We start from the raw sequence: 15,595 nt of genomic DNA on the forward strand, positions 1-15,595 counted from the left end.
CTATTCATATTCTCCTTTTCCAGTTTTCTTTTTTTTAACCTAATTATCTTCACACACACAAAAATGTTCCTGTGGATAGCCTTCACATATATAGCATTTCCTTCACTTTCAGAATGCAGGGCTGGGGTTGTGGCTCAGTGGTAGAGCACTTGCCTAGCATATGTGAGGCAATAGGTTCGATCCTCAGCACCACACAAAAATAAATAAAATAAAGGTCCATCAACAACTAAAAAAAAAAATTTTAAAAAAGTGCAAACAACTTTTTTAATTAAAGTCAAAATAAACCTATTTTGGCAGAAGATTAAAAATATAATAAAACTTATCTTCTTTCTGCACATATAATTACAATATGAATATGATACAATTCACATATTCAACCCCTGTTCTCACTAAAATCTAACTATACTGCCAAGACTCTGATTTGGCTTACCTCTATGTCTCCAAATAACTGAGGCAAATCCAAAAAAAAAAGGGCCCAAGAAACAAAATTACTCTTAAAATACCTCAGTGAGTTTGTAAAATTCAGCCACATTCCCACTTTCTTTATTACACAACACTAGCTACTAAAATTAAAGAATTTTGAACATGTTTTATAAAGATGTAATATACATTTTCTATTTTTATTTATAAACACCAACAGAAATACTTAAAAGAATGCTTACATGATATAAACCTTTAGCAATATTTAATTAGTGTGATGTCACCAGTCTCAATTGTATATACTATCTGATTGACAACTAAAATATCACTGTTCTGATATGAGAGTTGGTAGATAAGATACATACTATACTTTTATCTACTACTACCTAATACATTTACTACTATTCACTACAAATAAGTTGGTTAACAGTAAATAAAAATATACAGCTTTTAATAAAACAAGAAGTTATAGGTATGCAGATGTTTACACTACGATTTTTTAAATTATTAAATACTTAAATCTTTTCCAGCTTTTTACCAGTTTAAAATATTGACCCATCAACTCAATAAAACCTTGTGACTGTATTAAAAAAAGCAACTATTAATCATATAAAAATTTACTATGAAATGAAAAAAAGAATGCCAAATTATATTTATGCTGACAGTCAACAGGAGAAAATATTATTTGATAGAATAATGAAACTGGAGGTGTTTTCTGTTTTTATCTCCATTGCTATTATAAAACAACACCTTAATAAAAGCTAAACAAAAATCATCAAACAACGTTAAAAAAATTATGTTGAAATATATCTAACAAAAATTTCCATATTAATCTTTTTTGTGTGTATGTGCAGTATTGGGGACTGTACCCAGTGTCTCACACATACTAGACAAGCGCTCTGCCACTGAGCTACATCCCCAGTTCCTCATATTAACCATTTTTAAGTATATGCCTCAATAGAATTAAGTCAAACAATTTGTTAAGATTTCAAATTGAATCCAAATAAAAGACTGCCATTAATTGTTCAGTGACCTTGATGTATCTGGCATATAACTAAAGTTACCACAAATCTTTAACTAGTAGAAAGTTGGCAGATCCTAAACATAATTTTTTTTTCTATATTAGTTCTTATGGTTTTACTGTCTCAAAATTCAAAGTTATTACAAAAAAAAGGCCAGTTTTCTAATAGATTTAGATTAACTTATTCTACTGTGTCATTTTTTCTTATCACAAAGAAAAAAATTGTTTGTGCTAAAGATAATTTGTTCTAGAAAATAAAAGTTAAGAACTCTTTAGAAATAACACAAAAATTTTAGTGAATTAAATTACTACAAACTAAAATTTACTTCACTGGTTGTTAAAGAGTTTTATTTAAAAGGTTTTTCCCATTATACTTGGTCACAAAATCATGGATATTTTTATTTCTAATTATTATTAGATTAAGTATTACTTGGAAGATTAAATATACATTATAACAAATAATACAGAAAACATTTCATTCTAAAACATTCCATCTAGGGTCAATAAACTTATTTGCAACATTGTTTCATAAAGATTATATATATTTTAAGTTTTTTCTTCATCATTTAAAGAATCAAGGTGTTATCTAATATTTAATAACCTTTTTTCTTTTTGGTACCGGGGATTGAACTCAGGGGCACTCAACCATTGAGCCACATCCCCAGACCTACTTTGTATTTTATTTAGAGACAGGGTCTCACTGAGTTACCTCACAGCGCCTCACCATTACTGAAGGTGGCTTTAAACTCCCGATCCTTCTGTCTCAGTCTCCCTAGCTGCTGGGATTATAGGTATGCACCACTGTGCCAGGTTTCAATACCTTTTAAGTGGGAATTTCAGAGAAGTGGGGAACAAGGAGAAAAAATGTTGTTTCCTATAGTTTTAAGAAAGGGTACTACTCCATTTAAAAAAAAAAAAAATTGGCAACACACACCTATAATTCCAGCAACTCAGGAGACTGAAGCAAGAGGATCACAAATTTGAGGTCAGCCTCAGAATAAAAAATAAAAAGGACTGGCCTAGTGGTAAAGCACACCTGCTGTGTTCAATCCCCAGTACTAAAGGGAAAAAAAAAATTAAAAACTTTTTTTTTTAATTAAAAAAATTTAAAAAATCAGGTTGGGGGCATGACTCTGGTAGAGCACTTGACAACAAGCTCAAAGCCCTGGATTCCTCTGTAGCATCATAAAACAACAAAGGACACTAAAAAGCAGTGTCACCAAAGGGCATCCCAATTTCAACTGCAAAGTATGCAAGGTAATCGTCAACTGGGAAACACTGAAAATGATGAACATTTTATGAAAAACAAAAAACAAAAACGGCTAATTTAAAAAATGGAAATACTAGTATTCTTTCTATAATGATTCATTTAACTATTTCTACATTCTACAAATTCTTGTTATCTGTTTCAGAACAATTACAGTCCTGAGAAGATATACATGTGTCAATACAGACAATGAGAAGAGTAATTTTAACACATTAGAACACATGGAAGATATAAATTTTAAAAGTATTAAAAAGACAAGACATATAGAGTTACCAATTCTAATAGTAGCTTTTCCTTTTCGACTATTTCCCAGAATTATTGTTCTCTTTTTCTGTTTAGCAGTTTTAGATGGTTCCCTTACTGATGGAGAAGTTATCCACTGGTACTAGAAGAGAGATACAGGTAATTTAAGTACTGGTATGAGGATTCAACCTTAACTCGAATTTATTAAGATATTCTAAGTTAACAAAAGGTTTGCAGTTTTAGGATTCCAAATTAAGTCTCAAAATATTTTTAAAAACAGAAAAGCCACCTTAACTGACTGAAAACTTCATTTAAGAAAGTGCCCTGGCAATTTTATTTTACTAAAAACAAAAGAAAAGTAAATGAATAAAAATTCTTTCTAGAGGACTAAAACATGTTATACCTCTGACTTAGCACTCCTTCCATTCTGAAGAACTTTTTTGATAACTGCTTTCATCATAGAATGATCTAAAGTAAAATGAAAATTGAAATTGTAGTAACTTTTCCAATGAGTGGCTATTTCTATTTAAAATCAAAAGTCAACTAATCATTACTTTTCCCATAAAATTAAAATATTCAAACCAAAGTTGTGATACACCCATGAAGCTGCTCCTCTCTCATCCTCCTTTTCTCAGTAACTGTACCACTCTGTCATACACATTATCACTGAGGGACATTTTAAAAATTACTATTTCTTTCATAGCTCACATCTAATCTATCTACAAGTCGTCTTCTTAATTATACTTTGTTTTATCACCTCCAACCTTCCACCCTAAGCTAAGCCATAACCATCTCTCACTTTGACCACTTCGAACTAGTCTGTTTTCCTTCTTATTCCTGCCAAATGAAATGCTACTTGGATCATGCCTTTTTCCAGCTCAAAACTCTCCTGTGGTTTTAATTCACTCTAAATAGTCCAGGTCCTTACCTTGGCCTTTAGGACCTCAAAGTAACCCCTGGCTAGCTGTCTGATCTCATAGGATACCAGATTCTCCCTCACCAAGTGCTCCAACCATGTTGGTCTCCTTGCTTTTCCTTAAATACTCCATCAACTCTACCACCTTGTACTTTTATTCTCATTACTTCCTTGTTCTAGAATTGCTAATTCCTCTCTTCACTCAGGTCTCTCTGTATGTCACGTTTCCAGTGATGTTGTCCCTTAACAAACCTATCTAGTACAGTCTCATCAGACCCCATCTGTTTTCTTATTTTAAGGCATTCTTGCACTTTCTGCTATCTCAAATTATACTACTTATCTGTTTACTCATTTGTATTTGATTTCCCCCATTAGAACATAAGCTGAGTGAGAGTAAGACTTTAACTAGCTGGTAAGTTTAGTGCCTAAACCAGTGTTTGGCACATAGAAGTATTCAAAAATTATTAGTTAAATTAGCAAATGAATGAAATGCTCTCTCCCAAGAATTCAGAGGTTCCAGAAAAAAAAACAAAAAACAGAAATAATGCTCTTGGTAGAAGCAGGTTTATTATCTGGGTTCACCTGTATTCAGAGTAGCAGCCAAGAACAATTTACAAGTATAACTCATTTTAATTGGCAAATCACCTGCTAAAAACATAAGGAAGTACAAGATTAGAAAAGTATAAGATTAGGAAGATAAACATATTAAGCTTTAAAAATTGTCAATACATGAACAAATTCTTTTTATTCTGCTATTTGTTAATTAGTTTTTTAAAAAATGAGGTGACATACCAATGAGTGAATTTTTTCTTATATCCAGAATGACCAGCGTTCTATTGGTTTCAAGGGCCTCTAGTAAAGCTTTGGCTCCTTCATTGGTGAGGCCACACTGCTGCAGGTCAAGAGCTTTTGATGAAAAACAATAGGTCATTTGCCAACTCTCTACATGTTTAACATTCAGACAACTCTCATTAATGTTGGAGATTCCTGAACAAGATGAGTCATGGAAGGTTTTTAATCTTGAGTATTAAAAAAATAAAATCAGAAAGCATATGCAAATACATACTCTAGGGGGGAAAAAAACAGAGCATCAACTCCCCCCAAAAACCCTCTTCTTGGATATGCTATGATTATCCATACTTTAGTTCTAATGAGTCACCCCACATATTTTATAACTGCAGAGTTGAAAAGCACTCTACACAATCTGTGAGAGAGAAAAATTGTCACAAAATGAATATCAGTTCATAATTAACAAGGATGCTAGTGGCAGTGTAAACATCACAGGCAAATACTGGGTAGTATACTGAGGTTGCACTTTATTCCTTTGATCATGATCTTGAACTCCAAATGAACTCAAACTATAATGGAAGGGGAATTTGGGTACAATGGCACACACCTGTACTCGTAGCTCTTAGCTATTTGAGAGGCTGAGGCAGAACAATCAAAAGTTTAAGGCCAGACAGGTAGGGTGGTGCACGCCTATAATCCTAGCAGCCGGGTAGGCTGAGACAGGAGGATCTCAAGTTCAAAGCCAGCCTCAGCAAAGGCGAGGTGATAAAAACAACTCAGTGAGACCCTGTCTCTAAACAAATTACAAAATAGGGCTGGGGATGTGGCTCAGTGTTTGAGTGCCCCTGAGTTCAGTCCCCAGTACCTAAAAAAAAAAAAAAATGTTTACGGCTGCCTGGGCATCCTAGGAAGACCCTGCCTCAATAAAAATAAGTGACATGATATTAGGAAATGAGGCCTTGGGAAAATAGACTTAGATAAAATCTTGGGAATAGAGTCCCCATTTTGGGATAAAACAAGAAGACAGGTTTCTATAACCCAGGAGGAGCACCTACATCAGACAGTGGATCTGCCAAGGGTCAAATATAATGAATGAAGCTAAAGATCTGCCCAACCTAGACTTCCCAGCCTCACAATAAATTCCACTTTTCTGTGTAACTACAATGCACCAAGTAGAAAATAAATGAATGAAAGAGCAATAGAGGACTTTCCTCCATTTATTAGTAAATGATATAATTTTATTCTTCTTTATGGCTAAGTGAAACTCTATTGTGTATGTATAACACATTGTCTTTATCCAGGATCAGGGGGAGGGAGAAGGAAAGGTAATGGATTTGTACTCCATTGAAATGGAGTAAATTATGTTATATGCATTTATGAATATGTCAAAATGAGCCCCACATTTATGTATAAATATAATGCACTAAAAAAAAATTAAAGGTGCTCAAGCTATAGTGAGTGAAAAAAGTTATAAAAGGGGTAGGTGGCTCTCATTTTAGTAAAGTTTAAAGTTTTAAAACTGACAAAATTGCATGTTTATGAGTGCGCAGGCCTCACATATATACTGTTAGTGTGAATCACAAAATGGAACAGCATTTCTGGAAGACAATTTGGCATTATGTGCCTTTATCTTTGAAAATATGTTACATTAAAGTCATTCCACTTTTCAAGAAGTAATTCCAATGGACACATACATTCTTTTACTATACATTTAAATAGGGGAAAAGTACAAACTCTCTAAATATCAAATAGCAGGGAATTCATTAAATTATTATGCATCAATGTGAGGGAGTACTACATGAGACACTATAAAGCAAAATACAGTAGGGTTATCGTACAAATACAGTTATCTCATACTAGATAAAGGCACCATAAACATTCATTGAAGAAAAGATAGCCTCTTCAACAAATAGTGCTGGGAAAACTGGAAATCTATATGTAACAAAATGAAATTAGACCTCTCTCTCTCACCCTGAACAAAACTCAACTCAAAGTGGATCAAGGACCTAGGCATTAGACCAGAGACTGCACCTAACAGAAGAAAAAGTAGGCCCAAATCTACATCATGTCAGCTTAAATACCAAATTCTTCAACAAGACTCCCAAGCACAAGAGTAAAATCAAGAATCATTAAATCAGATGATATGAAACTAAAAAGCTTCTTCACAGCAAAGAAAACAATCAAGAACATGAACAGAGAGCCTACAGAATGTAAGAAAATCTTTACCATCTGCAACTCAGATACAGCAAAAAACTCAACACAAAAAAAACTCCCAAAATAATCCAATCAATAAATGGGCAAAGGAACTGAACAGACACTTCACAGAAGAAATATGAATTGTCAACATATATGAAAAAATGTTCAACACCTCTAACAATTGGAGAAATGCAAATTAAAACTACACTGGAATTCTATCTCACTCCAGTCAGAATTGCAATTATCAAGAATAAAATGACAGTAGTGTTGGTGAGAATGTGGGGGAAAAGGCATACTCAAACATTTCTGGTGAGGCTGCAAATTGATGAAACCACTATGGAAAGCAGTATAGAGACTCCTTAGAAAACTTGAAATGGAACTACCATTTGATCCAGTTATCCTACTCCTTGGCTTATACCCAAAAGACTTAAAATCAGCATACTAAAGTGACGCAGCCACATCAATGTTTATAGCAGCTCCATTCACAATATCTAAGCTATGGAACCAACCTAGATGCCCTTCAACAGATGAATGGATAAAGAAAATGTGGCATATATACACAATGAAATATTACTCTGCCATAAAGAAGAATGAAATTATGGCATTTGCTGATAAATGGATGGAACTGGAGATGATCATGCTAAGTGAAATAAGCCAATCCCAAAAAACCAAAGGCAGAATGTTCACAGATACAAGATGACTCACAATAGATAAGATAGGGGGTGAAGTGAAAGTTCACTGGATTGGACAAGGGGAAGTGGGAGAAACAGAGGAGGGAATGGGAATGGAAAACTCAGTAGAATGAATCAGACATAATATTTTTATAGTCATATATAAATACATGAACAAAGAGAACATGAACAGAGAATCTATAGAATGTAAGAAAATCTTTACCACCTGCACTTACGTGTAACCCCATATCACGTACAACCACAAAAATGGGAAGTTATACTCCGTGTATGCATGATTTGTCAAAATATATTCTACTGTTATATATAACTAAAAAGAACAAATAATAGCACTCTATAGTTCTCTATTTTTGTAATCTCTTACATATATAAATACATCTGCCAAAAAAAAGCTAAAATATGTATGCCAAAATGAACAGTGGGTGTTTTGATTATAGGTAATATTATCTTTTATCGTTTACTCTCTCTGTATTTCCTATGAAGAATATATTTAACTTTTATAAAAGTTTAAAAGCCATTAGGAAAAAAAAGGATTTTAAAAATATCTTGGGCTGGGATGTTCCTTGGTGGCAAAGTGTTTGCCTCACATTCGCAAAGCCCTGGGTTCAATTCCCAGTTCCAAAAAAGACAAAAAAGAAAACCGATACATTATGACAACAATACAATTCCAAGAGGTAAGCATATTTGATACTCAAAATTCACCATTTTCAATTCTAGAAGTTCATTTATCTTACCTCTAAGCCATAAATCCTCACTAAGAGAGTCTGCAAAAGCACGTGCCCCCAGGTCACCAATGAGGGAGTTGCAATTCAATGTGATTCGCCTTAAGCCAGCCATGCAGTCAAGATCTGGTCTCCTATAGCGAAGACTCTCAGCCCAGGTTTCTTCATGCCGTCTCATGGTTTGATACTTTAACAATTTAATAGCATGAAATTAAATGCTTAAAAAGAACACAGAAAAACTAAAAGAAAACTAAGTATGGCTGATTATGTCAGTGCCTTACACACACACACACCCCCCAAGTATATTTGCTGGAGGTCATCTTTAGTATATTAAACAGTAGATTGTGACTTAGGGGTCCAGTGACCCAGCTCCCAGTCTGCCACCGACTAGTTGTGCAACTCTAGCCACTGGGTAACCTGTTGCAGATTAGTATGTAAACTGACAATTCAATTAAATTTCAAGAGTTTTATTTTCCTTTATTTTCACACTTTTTACCATTATCTATTGCAAGGATCAGAGGACTTGCTCTATAGCGGCCCAAAAGTAAACATTTTCAACTTTGTGGGTCAGACAGTACCTTTTAGAAGTACTCAACAATTCAGGTGTAGGTTGAAAGTAGTCACAGTTACTATGTAAACAACTGAACATGGTTGTGTTTAAAAAAACTGGTGGTAAATTTGATCCACAAAGTTTGCCTATCCCAGATCTGTACCATCAAACTATAAAAAAGGTTTCATATCAAATTATCAAGTAATTGTATGCCAAAATATAGTAGTTAAACCACTATAAAGTTATTAAGGCACCCTTAAAATCATTTTTTAAAAACTATGATTTTTATTGGTTCATATATTATAGCAGTTAATATTTGAGTCACTGAAGTAATACGAAGACTGTAATGCACAAAATTTCTTTCAGTGCCCAAAACATTTTCAATAACTAAAGGTACACAAATGTATAATTCATAATGCATTATACTTTAAAATCTCACCTAAGATTAAGTACATATCTTACTAAATGGTAGAACCCCAAGCTAAACACAGGTCACATTCTTTCATTAGAAATATAATTATAATCACCATATGAATGAAAAGATAAAAATAATTGCCATCTCATACCAAAGTATTACTGTGCTTCAAACACATAGCACATTTTCACAAACTTCTGAATACAAAGTCACCTTTAAGATCTTGGCCATGTGATCTGCTCCCTGCCATGTCAGACTACACCCAGTGAAGTTGACTGTCTTAAGAGTGATAGAGGTCTTCACAGCTTGACAAATAACTAAAAAGAAGGGGAAAAAAAAAGACACATACAATAAACCGAAGAGCCTAATCAACCTGGTCAATCCTTTTCTTTTTTTGGTACCAGGGGTGGAACCCAGGGGCGCTTACCCACTGAGCCATATCCCCAGCCACATACCACATCCCCATTTTTTATTTTGAAACAGGGTCTTGCTAACTTGCTGAGACTGGCCTCCAACTTGCAATCTTCCTGCCTCAGCCTCCTGAGCTGCTGGGAGTACAGGTGTGTGCCACCACACCTGGCCTCAACTTTCTTGAGTATATTTTAGTTTATAGCTGTATTCTTAAAAATCACTCTCTATACTCTTTCCAAAAACTAATGGATCAGTACATTCTACAACATGTTTGTGACAAAGTGTTATTCTAATTTACAGCAATAACATAATCCTATTAGATGCTAAAATTGAAAACTCTGCATTCCCAATCACAGAGTAAAGTATTATAGAGTTTTTGAGTCATCTGAAAGAAAAAGAAAAGTCTAAAAAAACATGATTTTTTTTTCTATTTTATTTCCAAGAACATACTTTGATCTTGATCATCAATTTAAATGTCAACTATAAACCCAGAACTACATCAGGTGCTCTTATTAATATAACTAGGTGCTCTACCAAAGCACATAAGATACAAGAGCAACAGAAGATAGAGGACCTTAAACTCTGTTCAGATTGAAATGCAAGCTTCCTTACCCCTCCAGACCATGATTCCACACACCAATTCTTCAGGACCCCAATCAACAGAAGACCTCTTGTAATTATCTACATGACCAGCCCTCTCCTGGCCAAAGAGTTCACTGACCTTTTATATGCTCCTATAGCACTTAGCATATATCTTCTATTTTAGCACACACCACACAGTGCATTAAGACTGCATTATAGATGCCATTTAAAAATAATGATTTTTTTTCCTCTTCACATTTTGCTATTGCTATTCCCATAAATATTTCTTAGAAGGAAAACCCTAAAAGATGAATAAACACAAAAAACAGAATACCAGACAGAAGAGGTTTGTGTGGTTTGTGGCTTAACACATCCTTTAGTAAAGTTACTTCAGAGAGTAATCAACATGATAAGCTTTAAGGGTAGAAGTGATAATGGATCAAGATATAAAGAGGCACAGGAGGTAGCTCAGACAGAGGCAGCAGCCAGAAAAGGGTTATTAATAAAAAACCAGACAGGAATTAATATGGTATATAGGCAAACATGAGACCAGTCTGATGGGTCAAAAGTTAAACAAGATTTAAACTCACTTTCTAAACCTCCATCTCCAATTGGACAGTTTGCAAGAGACAGGTGCACCAAAGAAGTCGATTTATTCAATCCCTTTATTAGAGGAAAAGAGTTAAAAAAATTTATTGAGTATTTCCCCCTACAAAACAACTATGAAATGTTTGCAGGCCACACTGAAGAAGGCTTACCTTTGTTAAAATAATTAAATCCCTCTCTCTCAGAACTAGTCCATTTAACTCCAGGTTCCTTAGCACACTTGATACACTTAGACAGCCTTTAAGAGCTTTACACAACTGGAAGGTCACATCTTTGGATCTTATAGCAGGAACGCGACTTCTGCAAACTTTGTTTATGTCAGAACCTAAAGCAAAGTTATTGTAAAATTAGCAATCTCAATGAATGATATAGTTCATCATTTAAAAACATTCGTTCACTATTAAGGCGCAGACATGAACCATATCCTTAAAAAATCCTTGTAAGGAAAAACATAAGAACTCAAAGTCACATGAGGTACAGAAACACAAACCTTATACATAGAGGTTTTTAAGATGGCAAAGAAATTGCACCTAAGGGATAGCTTCAAGAAAATACTGATATTGAACCCAGAAAGATGAAAGTAAGTTAGAGTGGATAATGTATTCTTCTAAGAGGAAGTGGAATGTGCAAAGGCAACCATGCCTGACTCCTGCAAAGCACTGTAAATGCTGCAGGTGGAATGACTACACTCTGCAGGGGTTGAGAAGAAGAGCTGCAAATTTTAAGAGGCAGAAACAAGCCTGGAAAAAAGTTGTCTTTTATCTCACAAGTGATGAGAACTAGGGCTACCACACACTAGGTGAGTTCCTGGCATGTCAGAATAATGTGTCTCACTGTGAGAGGACCAATTAGATAAAGAAAAGGATTAGAAAAAGGCACCTGCTTTCAATTAAAAAAAAAAAAAAAAAAAAACCCCTTCCTCAGGCATAACTAGCCCCATGAGGCTTGGCAGAACACAGCTCAGATTTCAGTACCTTTGACAAAATACAAGTTGTGCCACCAATTTGCAGAGGTCCTGTGAGTCACATTAAGCATTTTTTTAAGCATATGGTTTCATCTTAGAAAGATCACTTGAACTGAAGTGGGCAGAAGAATTAAGGGAAACTGAGTTCAGGGGCAGCAAAACTAGCTAGGAGCTTCTGCAATAGTACAGGCAAAATGTAATTAAGGTTGAGTAAGTGACATATAAGAGGTTAAAACCTAGACCCACTGGATTTGAGAAAGGAATAAGATTCAGCAAAGGATATCTGAAAAGAAATTGGTCCACAATACATTTTTTCTTACACTGAGTATAAAACATTTGGCAAAATCAAGTATACTAGTTTTGACTCTTAAGATCCCTCTCATTTTTCATTTATTTTGATTTCTGCTATTACTGTGGTTAAGTCCCTTCAGAGGTGCAGAATAACATCTGAATGAGATACAGAGAAAAGGTGACAACTCTTCAGTCAGGGGTGTGATGAATGGTCCTTGCAGAGCAGACCATGGATGGTGCTAACCTCAGACTTTAGAAAAAGACTAGGCATATGACAAATAGTCAGGTTTTTAAATAAATCCATAATCACTTCCTCTCCAAGATCTCCATACCCTCCTTCTCAGCTGGTTACTTTCTCTCAGCTTATAAACATAACTCAAGTCCATCCATTTAGAAAATGTTGCAAGCCTTTCAAATATTTTCTCCATCTTCTTTGTGGGTAACTCAGATCCTCTCCTATCTTCACATGCCTATCTTTCCACAAGGCCCAAATCTGTATCTAGGGTTTAGACCTGCCTAACAGACAAATCTGGAAGCTGTCTTAAAACATTAAAGATTAACTAAGATTCTCTTCCCAACCTAATCTAGTTGTCCTGTGTCTTAGGGAAAGATGCTACTCTAAATTCTAACTAGTCACCAGGCCCCATCCATTCTCATCATTCAAAATCCAGCCCTTCTCCCTATCTTAATTTGGGCTGTTAGATTACAATTCTTTCCCAACTTTAATTTGTCTTCCGTATGGAGGACATAGTAGGGCCCTAAATCAGTCCATTTCAACATCCTTCGTTGGTTCCCCACAACCTTCAGGATAAACACTGAACATCTGATCTATTTGGCCTTCATCAGTCTCAACTCTCAGATCTTTCTCAAACTCTAAATTTCAGTTCTGTACCCCAGTTTGCCATATTCTCTATTTACAACTCTGCACAAACTGTTTCCTTCTGTCATATGGCTGGGTTCTACACATCCTTCAAAAGGATGGCACCTCCTCCAAGAAGTCTTCCTTGAACCTCCCTCTTCAATTTTCTGTGCTCTGCAGCACCTGGGATCACTTCTTCCACAGCACTGACCCAGAAGCTTGTGCTTACTTGCTGTCTCCCCCAGCAGAAGGGGAGAACCTTGGGGCAGAGGCACACTAAGCTCATTGTAGTGCTACCAGGACACTTTACACACATGACCTGATTTAATACTAAAAACTCACTTAAGAGTTATTTTAATACTTTTTTATAATTGTAAGAATTGTAGTTCAAAAAGTAATTTGCCTCAGATCACATAGAATGTAAACTCCAGAATTCAAACCCTAGGCTACCTCTAATATCTGTACACTTTTGTTATATGATACTACTTTAAAAAAAAATTTTTTTAACAACATCTGTCTTTATTAAAAAGGTATGAAGAGTGAGATAGGAATATATATGTTGGGTGACAATTTTTTTTTTTTTTTTTTTTTTTGCTGCTTTGCATATGTCCATGAATGAACATGAAAGCACCACAAATACTGATAGGGGAGTTAAATTAAGCATGGTGAATTTACAAATACAAAATCTGCAAAAATTAAAAATAAAGAGAAACAAAGAACAGAAGCATTAAGAGCAATCACTTTGCCTAACAGATCATCCTAAATATATCCTGCAGGGAGCCAAGTTTGTCATTCTCACTCAAGTGTCCCCACTCCAAAACTTTACCACTCTCCCAGCCAACTGCCTGAAGGGGGCAAAACTACAAGGGCATCCCAGCTAGCTACCAACATCCCATGAAGCAGATTAGGCTGGATTCATAAATTTACACTTTACTTTCCCCATCCATCTTTAACAAAATCTCTTTTATTATACTCATTTGATGGTTACTAATGGAAAGATGTGAGCCTCTTTCAGGTCAATTTAGAAAATATGATTTGAGCCCTTATAATGTACAAAATGTTGTGAAAAGTACTAGAAGGAATAACATCATTTTGTCACATGTAGTCATTCACCTGTTTTCTGAATAATCGGAGGGTCTAGATTCTAATTACCCTATTATATCTGTAAGTGGCTAATAGTTGAAAAGGGCTTTACAAAATTCTTACATACACACTTTTTTAATGAAGAAAAGGGTTGGAATATATTAATTTCCTAATCGCTTACTTTTTTTGTATTAGGCAAAAAAAAAACAAAAAGGCATTGAATTAAAGAGGAAACAACTATCCAAGATTTAATGAGGTCCCAAACTGTGCTAAGCATTCTACAAACATCATTAACTCAGGGAATCCTTGAAATCACTTATCCTCGGTCTTCTTATTAAGCCCAGGTTACGGATGAGAACTCGGTACCTTAAGACCTTCAATAACTTGCCCACGTTCGCCTCGCTGGTACTGCACACATCCTCCAGCACAAAGCGCCTCTTCTAGGGCCCAGGCTCCACCTTGGACCTATCTAAAAACCGATTTCGAGGCACCCACCGAGGAGCACAAACCTGTTTCACCAAGCCACGGCTGGAAGAAGCTCTTGATGGAGATCACGGGCAGATCTTTATTAATCTTGAGGGTGCTCAGGAGGGGTGCCCAGTCCACCACCCGCAGGCGGTCGGCACTGAAGTCCAGCACGCCCTCCCGGAGGCAGGTGCGCACGGCGGGCAAAGGTACCGAGTCCTGCAACGCGCACAGGTACTCATAGTGCGAGAAGAAGTCCGCTGCGCTGTCCCGGCGCAGTTTCACGGAGTCGATCATGGCCAGAGGCTATCCCGGCCACAGAGACCACTCCCGCACCCACCAGGGGCCCCGGATCTCGCCCAGCCTCTCCAGCTCCCACCGCCCAACGGCTGCGGCCCCGCACAGTGCGCAGGAGCGGCGGCTCAGCCAGAAGACCACGGCCAGGGCCCCAGGCTAGGCCAGCTCGTCTACGCTGCCTTCCCGCGCTGCCTCCCGCTCTGCGGCCGTAGCCGTTGCCGTCCGCCTCATCAACCTCTGCGGCGCGGGACCGCGGTTCAAGCCGGAGGGCGGGTTCTGGCGCGGGTGGTGCGCGTAGACGTCAGCGCGCTTGCTTGCGTCCACACGCAGACTGCGCCTTCCCAAGGGGCGGGGCCTTAAGCCTGGGAGGCTGGCCAAGCTCAGAAATAGTAGATGGGTATAATGTGGAGTTTGCGACAAAGAGTTTACTTATTGATCTGAGTAAATATGTGAAATGGATGTAGCAACGCATTTTTAAAACGTGATCTAGTCCTGCCGGGCACAGTGACACAGGCCTGTAATCCCAGCGGCTTTGGAGGCTGAGGCAGGAGGATCGAAAGTTCAAAGCCGGCTTCTCAAAAGGGAGGTGCTAAGCAACAAAGTGAGACCCTGTTCTAAATAAAATCCAAAATAGGGCTGGGGATGTGGCTCAGTGGTCGAGTGCCCCTTAGTTCAATCCTTGGTAACCCCTCTTCCTCGCCCCCCCCCCCGCAAAAAAAAATAGGGTCTAGTCCTTGGGTAAATTATTAAAAAGTGTTCAATTCCTGGAAGTCAACCATACTCTGTCAGTAGAAAAAAATGAGATGAGA

At 36.6% G+C, this 15,595-nt stretch overlaps 1 protein-coding gene across 2 annotated transcripts in view; it reads right to left on the reverse strand.

The window, feature by feature from the left end:
* Cep78 (centrosomal protein 78) overlaps nucleotides 1-15,043 on the reverse strand; it is a 31,734-nt gene extending 16,691 nt beyond the window's left edge. The window contains exons 1-8 of one of the 2 annotated variants that reach the window (XM_027951353.3): nucleotides 14,534-15,043; nucleotides 10,980-11,152; nucleotides 10,812-10,884; nucleotides 9,442-9,545; nucleotides 8,276-8,450; nucleotides 4,660-4,773; nucleotides 3,355-3,419; nucleotides 2,982-3,093 (exon numbers count right to left, since the gene is read on the reverse strand). In XM_027951353.3, the coding sequence (XP_027807154.1) occupies nucleotides 2,982-3,093; nucleotides 3,355-3,419; nucleotides 4,660-4,773; nucleotides 8,276-8,450; nucleotides 9,442-9,545; nucleotides 10,812-10,884; nucleotides 10,980-11,152; nucleotides 14,534-14,786 (1,069 nt within the window). In that variant the 5' untranslated portion in view covers nucleotides 14,787-15,043. The remainder of the gene's footprint in view (nucleotides 1-2,981; nucleotides 3,094-3,354; nucleotides 3,420-4,659; nucleotides 4,774-8,275; nucleotides 8,451-9,441; nucleotides 9,546-10,811; nucleotides 10,885-10,979; nucleotides 11,153-14,533) is intronic. The other variant, XM_071600546.1, reaches the window with a different exon arrangement.
* Between the last annotated feature and the right edge of the window lie 552 nt (nucleotides 15,044-15,595).

Source organism: Marmota flaviventris, chromosome 13, assembly GCF_047511675.1.
Source record: "Marmota flaviventris isolate mMarFla1 chromosome 13, mMarFla1.hap1, whole genome shotgun sequence".
Lineage (NCBI taxonomy): Eukaryota > Metazoa > Chordata > Mammalia > Rodentia > Sciuridae > Marmota > Marmota flaviventris.